The sequence below is a fragment of the Penaeus monodon genome, chromosome 42, assembly GCF_015228065.2.
Source record: "Penaeus monodon isolate SGIC_2016 chromosome 42, NSTDA_Pmon_1, whole genome shotgun sequence".
Classification (NCBI taxonomy): Eukaryota; Metazoa; Arthropoda; class Malacostraca; order Decapoda; family Penaeidae; genus Penaeus; species Penaeus monodon.
The window spans coordinates 25,479,160-25,489,772 of NC_051427.1; the positions used below are offsets into that span (position 1 = coordinate 25,479,160).

The 10,613-nt window shown below is 31.5% G+C and overlaps 1 protein-coding gene across 1 annotated transcript; it reads right to left on the reverse strand.

The window, feature by feature from the left end:
• Positions 1-7,634: 7,634 nt before the first annotated feature.
• LOC119599292 lies at positions 7,635-8,711 on the reverse strand. The gene is made up of 2 exons (XM_037949027.1): positions 8,664-8,711; positions 7,635-8,322 (listed from the first exon to the last, which is right to left on the reverse strand). The coding sequence occupies exons 1-2, from the start codon at positions 8,673-8,675 to the stop codon at positions 7,702-7,704; spliced, it is 633 nt and encodes a 210-aa protein (XP_037804955.1). The 5' UTR covers positions 8,676-8,711; the 3' UTR covers positions 7,635-7,701.
• Positions 8,712-10,613: the final 1,902 nt, after the last annotated feature.

A 10,613-nucleotide genomic window follows, 5' to 3' on the forward strand; every position in this document is an offset into this window, starting at 1 on the left:
TAAAAAAAAAAAAAAAAAACTTTTAAAAAAAAAAAAAAAAAAAAAAAAATTTTTAAAAAAAATTTTTGAAAATTCCCCCCCTTTTTTTTGTTTTTCTTTTCATCCCTTTTTTTAAAATTTTTTTTTTCTGGGTTTTTTTATTCTTTTTTTAAAAAAAAAATTTCATTTTTTTTACTACCCCTTTTAAATGTTATTTTGGGGTTTTCCCCTTTTTTTTTTTTCCCCAGGGGGGTTTTATTACCCCTAAAGTTTTTCGAAAAAAGGAAAACGTTTTTTCAGAGGAAAACTAAATTCTCATAGAAAAAAAAAAAGGGGGCCCCCGGGGAAAGGGGCTATCCTTGGGATTGATTTTATATTACAAAATTTTTTTTATGAGTAAAAAATTTTTTTTTTCCATTAAATTTTTAAGGGTAATTTTTTTAAAAAATATTTTTAATGGGAAATAAAAAAAATTTTACAAATTTGTTAATCTTCCCTTTTTTTTTTTTTGGAACACACCACTAAAAAAAAACCCATAACGGCTTAATTTCCCTTCCCCTTTTTTTTGTAGTACTGGGAAATTTTGGAAAAAATGGAGCCAGGCTGTAGTTTCACTGGGGCGTTATGGGTGGGGATGGTTGGGCCTTTACTTTTCAGCAGATCTCTTGTAGATATGACGTTTAAAAAGGCCACAAAAAAAAAAGGGACCATAGGGAAGGGGGTTAAAAAATAATAAAAACCCCGTTTGGGAAAAGGGGCCCCCTTGCCTCAACTTTCAGGGTCCCCCCAGACCTCTTTTTTAGAGGGGCCCGGTTTTTTTTTTGGGGACCTCCGTAAAATAATGGGGGGGTATGGGTTTCTGTAGGATTTCCATGAGAGGTTTTCCCCTGGAAAAAAGCATTTTTTCAAAAGGGAAGGGGGGCCCCTTGTTGGGTACCCCCCTTTTTTGCTGTAAGGAAAACGGGAAAAACGGGGGGGCGTTTTTTTTGGTTTTGGGGGGAAAAAATTGCGGAAGAGTAAAAAAAAAACCCGAAAGGGTCAAAACATCAAACTTTTAGGAAAACGGCCCGACCCCTTTTGGTTAATAACCCAAAAAAGGAACGCTGAAAAAAGCCCCTTAAAATGACCGGGGGACGATAAGAGGGTTTTTGGGTTTTCCCCCCTTTTTTAGGTTCGGCCCCCGATTCTTTGTTTTAATTCGGGTTTGGTTTTTTTTCCCCTAAAACCTGTGGAGGTTGGGATTTTAAAATATTCCGGGACAAAAAGGCCCATACTGGGTTTCCCGCCTCTTCGCTTCTCAAAATTCGGAAAGGGCCCCCAAACGGCAGGGTGCCCCAGGGAGCAAAAGGCCCTGGAAAAAATCATTTTTTTTTTTTTTCTGGTTAATTTAAAATAAAATTTAAAAAAATTAATTAAAAAATTAATAAAAATTTATAAAAAATAAAATGTTCGAAAAAGTAAATTTAAAAAATTGTATAAGGTAATGGGTTAAAAAAAAAAAAAATTGGCTTTGGGACATAAAATTTTTTAAAAAAAAAGAAAAACTTTTTTGTGAATTGTTTGGGGGGGACCCAAAAATTTTCGCTTAAATTTTTCCAAGGGTTTAAAAAAAAAAGAAAAAAAATTCCCAAAAAAAACTACTTACCCCAAAAAATACTTTAAATTTTTTGACTAAGGAAAAACTTTTTTTTTTGTTTTAAAACCCAGAATCTGTTGTTGTGGGGGAATTACTTTAACCTTTGCCCAAACCAGTTTTTATTTTTTTTTTTTTTTTGGGGGGAAACCCTTTTTTTGTGAGAAAAAATAAAAATGCCCTTAGAGTCTAAAAAAAAAAGCCCCCTGGGGTTATTTTTCCCAGTAAGATTTTTTTTTTTTTTTTTTTTTTTTCCATTTTTCCTGTTGTTTTTTTTTTGCTTATCAGGGGGTGAAAAAAATTCTCAGGGAGTAAAAAATTTCTTAAAAAAAAATTTTCAAAATTAAAAAAAATAAAAAAAAGATGGGGAAAAAATATGGGGTTTTTTTAAGTTTAAAAACTTTTTATACATAGAATAAAAAAAGATGTGTCCGTTCAAAATTTTTTATCATGCCCTGTTACATTATTAAAATAGACCCGCCAAAAACCTCTTCCTCTTTTTTTAAAATATAAAATAACATAAAGGTAAAAGAATGTGTTACATTTTTTTTCACATAAAAAAAAAAATTACATTAATTTAACCCATGTAAAAAAAAAAAAAAATTATTTAAAAAAAATTTTTTTTTTTGGGCCCCCAAAAACCCCCCCGTATACATAAACATATTAAATATAAGGTAAAATGATTTTATTAGGGGTAGATTTTAAAAATTAAAAAAAATTTTTAAAAAAAAAGTTTTTTTAAATATATGGAAAATTTTAAAAATTTAAATTTATTTATATAATATTTATTAAAATTATATTTTTTATTTTTTAACCCCCCCCGGGGTCAACCCCCAAACAAAAATATTACATTTTTATTTTATACAACATATTCCGGGGGGGGGGGGTGGGGGTTTGTGTTGTGTGGGGGGTTTTTGGGGGGGTGGGGTTTTTGGTGTGGTTTTGGGTTGGTTTTTTTTTTTTTTTATTTTTGATATTGGTTTGCATTTTGTAAAATAATTTTTTTAATTTTTAAAAGACACAAAAAAACCCCAAAAAACCCCCCCCCACTACGCAAAAGGATGCACCCCAAAGCAAAAGCAACCACCCCTTTTGGGGTTACACCCCCTCAATAATAATTTTTTATATTATTTTATAATAATTAATTATTAATATTTAATTTTTAAAAACCCCCCACCCCATTTAATTTTTTTTTTATTTTTGTTTGGGGTTTTTCCCTAACCATTTACCACATGTGCAAACAACCACACCAAAACCATATTTACATATGTTTAGTGATGTTATTAAAAATTTTTATGTTTTATTGTATTTTTTTTTTTTTTAAAAAGGTTTTAAAAATGGGGCTAAAAAAGTTATCCATGGAAAAAGTAGTCCTCTTCCGATTTTAATGTTAAAAAAAAAACTGCGGGGTTAAAATTTAAAAAAAAAAAATTTTTTAAAAAAAAATAAAACCTAAATTTACTTATAGTGCAAAATTAAATTTTCCCAAAAAAAAAAATTTGGTTGAGGTGTTTTCTGCATTTACAATGTAAAAATTTATTTTTGGGGACAAAAGGTGTACCCGTAGGTTTTTTTTTTCTTTTAGAAACCTAGTTTTTTTTACTATGTTAACTTTTTTGAGAAAAAAAAAAAAAAATCTTGGGGAAAAAAGATTTTTTTTTTTTATTAAAAAAAAAAATGGAAAAAGCCCAAATTTCTTAACAGGGACCTGAAAAAAATTCAGGGGGGTTTAGTTAGGTTTTTTGAGAGGGTTTAACTCTTTTTTTTTACAGTTTTAAAAAAAGGGGAACAGGCTTTTAAAACCCCATACAAAAAAAGGGGGGGAAAAAAAAATTTTGGGGTTTTAAAAAGTATTTTTGGGGATGGACCCCGTTCGTTTACTTGAAAAATCCCCCCCACCAAAAAATTTTCAAAAAATTTTTTTCCCCCAAAAACCCCCAAAAGGGGGGGGGGGCCCCTTTTAAAAAACAAAAATCCCCCCAAAAAATTTTTTTTTAAATAAACTTATTTTTTTAAAAATTTTTGTTGGGGGGTTTGGTTTGTGAAAATCTTCTAGCCCCCTCTTTAAAAAAACCCCGGTTTTTTAAAAATCCTTCGGGGAAATTTAAAGGGTTTTTAACCCCCCAAGGGGTTTTTGGCACATAGGGGAGCATTTTAAAAAAGGTAAAAAAAATGGAAAATTAAAAAAAAAAAAATTTAAAAAAAAAAATTAAATTTTTAAATAAATTTATTTTTAAAATTTTTTTTTTTCCACCCAAAGAAAAAATTTGTTTTTTTTTAAAAATATTGTCCCAAAAAATTTTTACTTAAAAAAATATTAAATTAAAAATTTTTTTTTTTTAAAAAAAAAAAACCTTTTTTTAATTTTAAATTTTTTTATTAATTTTATAATTTAGTTTTTAGGAAAAAAATATTTTTGGGGTTTTCGTTTAAATCCCCCTAAATTCCCAAAAATTTAAATTTTTGGCATTAGGGGAATTTTAAGGGGGGACAAAAGGGGAAAAAAAAAAGGTTTTCAAAACAAAAACCCAGGGAAAAAAAAAAGGGGGGGCCCCCCAGGGGAAAAAGGGTTTTATCCCCCGGGGGAAAAAATTTGGGTTTGGGATCAAAAAAAATTTTTCCTTTAAAATTTTTAGTTTTTCAATTTGGGTTTTTTTTAGGGTTAAAAAAAAAAATTTTTTTATGGGAAAAAAAAACAGGGAAAAAAAAATTTCCCAAAAATTTTTTATTTTTTTTTCCAAATTTCATTATTTTTAACCCCTAAACCCCTCTTTATCGGGGGTTAAAAAAACAACCCAAAAAATTTTCCCTTTTCCCCTTTTTTAGTTTAAATCGGAAAAAAAGGTAAGGGGGGAAAACCCAAAGGGCTGGGAGGGTTTTCCTTTTGAAAAACGTTTTGAAAGGGGGAAAGGGGTTTTTATTCAGCTTTTCCCGTAAACCCTTTGTAAAGGGGGATGGCCGGGAAGGTTTCAAAAAAAACAAAAAAAAAAAAACAGGGAAAAGGGCCCCCGGGGAAAATAAAAAAAAAAAAAAAAGTGGGGAAAGGCCCTCGGGGGCCCCCAAGCTTTTTAGGGGGCCCCAAAAACCCCCCTTGTAAAGGGGGGCACATGGTTTTGGGGGTGGGGGGCCTTTTTTTAAAAAAAAAAATGGGGAAAGGGGGTGGGGTAGGGTTTTTTTTGAAAAGGGGCCCTGAGGGAAAGGAAACCGCTTTTAAGGCCCGGGGAAAACCCCTTTTGGTTTCCCCCTGAAAAAAGCTTTTTAAGGGGGGGGAAAAGGGGAGGGGGGCGAGGGAAAAAACTATTTAATTTAAAAAGATTGGGGCCCATTAGGAATTTTTTAAAAAAATATTATAAATATATATTATAAAAAAAAGGGTTTCTAATTTTGATGTTTTTTTAATTATTAAAATTAAACCCCCAAAAAAAACGTTTTAAAAAATTATGGGGTGTTTTTGTTTGGGGGTTTGTTTTGGTTGGGTGGGGGTTTTGGGGTTGGGAAAATTATTTTAATTTTTCATTATATGTTTATTATGTAGTTATGAAGGTTTTTTGTTTTATTTATATAAAAACTTTATATAAAAACATATATATTAAAATTTATTTAATTATATATAAAATATTTTAAAAACGTTTGGAGAAAAATATTAAAATTAAAAAGGGTTTTTCCCTTTTAAATTTTTTTAAATTTTGTTTTTACATTTTTGTGGGTTATTAAATTTTAAAAAAAAAAAACCCTATTTTTTTCCCTAAAATTTTCCCCACATGCAATAAATTACTTACTATAGCAAAGCTAAAGACACGGTACGTGTTATCCATGGATGATCATAGGATGGTATCAAATTCTCCTGAATATTAGTTGCATGATTCTTTAGATAAACATCTCTTATGTGAAACAGAAATTCACAAATCTCATTTTCCCAGTTCATTATTGAACACTAACACTCTTTATCGGCTAAATCAACCAAGTCCTCTCATTCTTAGTAATATCGGTAAAGTTGGTAAAGAGGAACATGTCTGTAGTTCCTTCGAGCGTATGAGGTGGATGGTTCTACTTCAGCTTCAGTAGCCCTTATGACTGTAAGGTACAACTGGACCATAAACATAAGGCGCAGAATAATAACCAGTGGAAGCCTCGGCCTCAGCTTCAGGGTCCGCAGACCTCTTGTAGAGCCCATGGTTGGTCTGGCCTCTTTAAGTAATGGGAGTGTGGCTGTAGATTCCATGAGAGGTCCCACGAGAAGCATCAGCTTCAGCAGACCTCTTGTGGTACCCGTGAACGCTGTAAGGAAGGTAGACGAGTGAAGCTATAATAATAATGCCTATTATGATTACAGTATATATATATGATAAAGGTTACTATGTGTATGTGTTTACATATAGATATACATAATACGTACATATATATGTGTGTATATGTGTGTGTTTATGTTTGAGTTTGTGTGTGTGTGATGTATGTATTATGTATATGCATATATGTATATATGTAGTATGTATGTTTATGTATATATATATATATATATATATATATATATATATATATATATATATATAGTTAGAGATATAAGATATATATGCGTATGCGTTTATGTATATATGTAGTATACATATGTGTGTATAATATAATATAAATACGTATTATACATATATACGCACATACATATATATACTACATTTATGTGTGTGTGTGGACATCTATATAAATAGACTCACATACATATATACATGGTGATTCTCATTAAAAGTTTTTATACTTATTACCATTTACGTATTATCAGCTTGATTATATTAATTATCATTAATAATAGCACCACCATAATTGTCACTTCTCCTGTAATTATCTCTATTACATACATTATTTTTTTGTCTCAATAAGCGATATTTTCCAATCGAAAGTAAAGCTGAGCCAATAACCCAAAGATCTGAGGAGAGACAAGTAGCCAACTGAGGGAGTCCTCAGCCCTGGCCGGTCAAGAGCCAAGGATACTAAAGATATGAAAGGGGCTAAACGACCTTAAGTAAAAGTTATGCAATATTCTTGATCACATCATCACTTATATAACTTTTATAATTATTGCTTTTGTTATGGCCCCTATTATTCACATTCTTATTTTATTATTGTTGTTATTATTACTATTCCTGTTATAATTTTATTGCCATTATTGCTGTTTGTTACAATTGCTAATGCTTTTGTTATTGTTATTGTTGTTATTGTTATTACCATTATCATTATTATCAAAGTTGTTACTACTGCTGTTATTCTTATCATTACTGTTATTTCCATTGCTATGATTAGTAACATCATTATTAATATTATCATTACTATTCTTACCATTATCATTATAATCATTCATTATAATGATTATGGTTGTTATTAGAGGTATTATTATTATCATTATCATTATTATCATCATTATTATTCTTGTTGATGTTATTACCATCATTATTAGTAGTTACTGTTAATGCTAATGTTTTCCTTATTATTACAATAATAATGATTATAGTTATCATAACTCATTATTGTTATTGTTGTTACTAATATCATTACTGCTATAATGAATTACTATGATTATTATCATCATTCATTATTAATATTACCCTTATTGTTATTACCATTATTATTGATATTGTTGAGATTGGTGTTATTATTATCATCTTTATTACCATTGCTGTTATTATTATTGTTGTTATTATTATTATTACACCTGTAATTATTGTTATCATCATCATCACCATCAATACCATTATTATAATCGTTATTATCATTATTATAACAATTATCATTTTATTGTTGTTATTGATATTACTACATTTGTCTTTATTATGACAATTATTGTTTTATAGTGTGTCATTTACTGATATCAGTATTTCCATTCATATATAGAACAGAAGACAACTAATGTGTCAGCTAATATTAACAGCTTCTCCTTACAAGATTGTGATCTGCATTAATTTTTTACTTCTTTTTAAGAAAGTATAACTATTAGCTGGGTAATCTTATAGGAATTTCAGATACAGAAATCGATGAAATTTTAAACTTTATTGAACACACCGATGCTCCATATCAGCTAAATCGTTCAGTCCTTCCCATGCTTAGTAGTATCGGGGTTGATTAAGAGAAACAGGTCTGTAGTGCACGGGAGCGTATGGGGTAGATGGGTGTGCAGACCTCCTGTAGATATAATGGCCGTAGGACACAACTGGACCATACACAGGTGCAGAATGATAACCAGTGGAAGCCTCAGCTTCAGGGTCCGCGGACCTCTTGTAGAGCCCATGGTTGGAGTGGCCTCCGTAAGTAATGGGAGTGTGGCTGTAGATTCCATGAGAGATTCCATGAGAAGCATCAGCTTCAGCAGACCTCTTGTGGTACCCGTGAACGCTGTAAGGAGCGTAGACGGGTGCAACTGGGGTGTAAGTTGCGGAAGAGTAAGCAACAGAAGGCCCAGCATCAGCTTCAGGATCGGCAGACCTCTTATGGTAGCTACGAACGGAGTGTGTATAGCTTGCAGGAACGCCGAAATGCCTTACATGACCATGGCGATAAGAAGGCTCAGCGTCCGCTTCAGGCTCTGCTGATCTCTTATAGATTTGGTGGGTATTGTATACTGTGTAAGATGGGATTGTGTATCTAGAACGATAGCCATAGCTGGGCTCCGCCTCTCGCTTCTCAACTTCGGAAGCGCAAACGGTAGCCGCCAAGAGCACAAATGCCTGAAAGTCATAATTTAGTTCGGTTAGATATTTAAAATGAGGAAATATAGCTATAATATAATATATATACATATACATGTATACATATATGTGTGTATGTACATACATATATGTACATACTTATATGCACAACTGTCACGTTAAAGCGAATCATTTTACTTCGTGGTGTGTGGATAGGAATGTTTGAAACGCTTGAAAGATTTAAAGATTGCTGAATAAATGTGCTAGACATCAAATTTAAGATTGAAAGATATTATTTTGTGATGTATGGACACGAGAATTAGGAGACAAATATGTTTACATTGCCAAGGTAAGATTGAAAGATTGCAAAATCTACTTACCAAATACTTCATCTTTGACTAAGCAACTTTGTTGTGCCACAACAGAAGTCTGTGTGTGTGTGTGAGAATTACTACTTGCGCACAAGTTTATATACTCGTCTGTGACCTTTATGTGGATGAGATAAGCGCTTTTGGGTCTAAAATTGAAAGCGCTGCTTATTTTCAGTAAGATTTTTTTTTTTATATATATTCCTATTTTCTTTGTTTTATGCCATCAGACTGTATTCTCAGGAGTAGAATTTCCTGTAAAAATGCATAAAATAAATACAATAAAGATGGTAACTATAATAGTTATAAAACTTATATACATAGAGAGATAGCGATGTGTGCGTACATATGTATATATGCATGTACATATTTATATAGACCCTCCAAAATCTCTCTCTATATATATACACAGCCATATATATATAGATGTGTACATATATACATTTTTCACATACCTAAATACATAATATAATCCTATGTAAATATATATATACACATTTTTATATGCACACACGCATACATACATATATAAAATATACGTATATAATATATATAGATATATATAGATGCGTGTACATATATCTAAAAGTATAATCATAGTTACTTATAGGCGCATTAATACAAACCTTAGGTTGAGTGTTTATGCATTTACATGTATTTATTTGTGTTCAAAAGTGTACCTGTATGTTTTTTGTCTGTAGTATCCTAGCATTAATATGTACTTTTTGAGATCAAAAAATAAACATGTTGAACAGATTTCTATTTTATTAGAAAGGGATCCAGCAATGCTAATACAAACCTGAAAATTCAGTGCTTTACTTAGGTTTAGAGAGGTTTAACGTCTTGTTTACTGTTAAATAAGCGACAGGCTTAACCTCACTACAAGGCGGCGATGAAATCTTTAGGGAATGTCTTCCTGCAATCTGGATTTAATATAGCAAGGTGGCATCAGTCGTACTGCAAGGCCCACACCAAAGTTAATCAAATTTTGTCCATAATCAACCACGGACACTAATAGCTAAATATCCCCCTATTATTTTACTAGCTTTATTGTTATTGCGACTGTATTGTATCTTGTGTGTTGTGTGGTGCAGCGGTAGCGATCTCGTACAGCAATCTTGCTAACTTGTGTTCAAATCCTTCGAATTGGATGGTAATACCAGTCTTTTCTTGCACACAGTGGGTAATTGAGAAGCAAATTAAAACTGACAGCATGTCACATCTAGAATATTAATGGTAACAAATGGAATAGAAGTATATTATTAAGTAATTATAAATATAATTATATTTGTATTTTCATCACAATGAATATAGTTACCAGTAATATTGTCGATTTTTTTTTTTTTTTTTTTTTTTGTAAAATACCTCTTATACTTTCATTTTTGATATCAGTGTTTTGAAGTGTTGTCCGTTGTTAATATCACTATCAGTTAATATTAGCATTAGCATTATAAGGCACAAAAAGTAAAGTTATATAAGTGACTTTAGTCTCATACAAAGAGTAACGTTACATCAGAGCAGAACAGAAACCAGGTAACGTGTTATCCATGAATGATCATTATGCTGGTATCAAAATTCTCATGAATATTAGCTTTGCATTAATTCTATTAGTTGAACATCTCTTATGGGAAATGGACATTCAAAAATCTTATTTTCCAAGTTCATTATTGGACAATAACACTCTTTATCGACTAAACCAACCAAGTCCTCTCATTCTTAGTAATATCAAGGTTGGTAAAGAGGAATATGTCTATAGTTTCTTCGAGCGTATGAGGTGGATGGTTCTATCTCGGCTTCAGCAGCCCTCTTGTAGACATGACTGTAAGCTACAACTGGACCATAAGCAGAAGGGGCAGAATAATAACCAGTGGAAGCCTCGGCCTCAGCTTCAGGGTCCGAAGACCTCTAGTAGAGCCCATGGCTGGACTGGCCTCTTTAAGTAATGGGAGTGGGATTCCATGA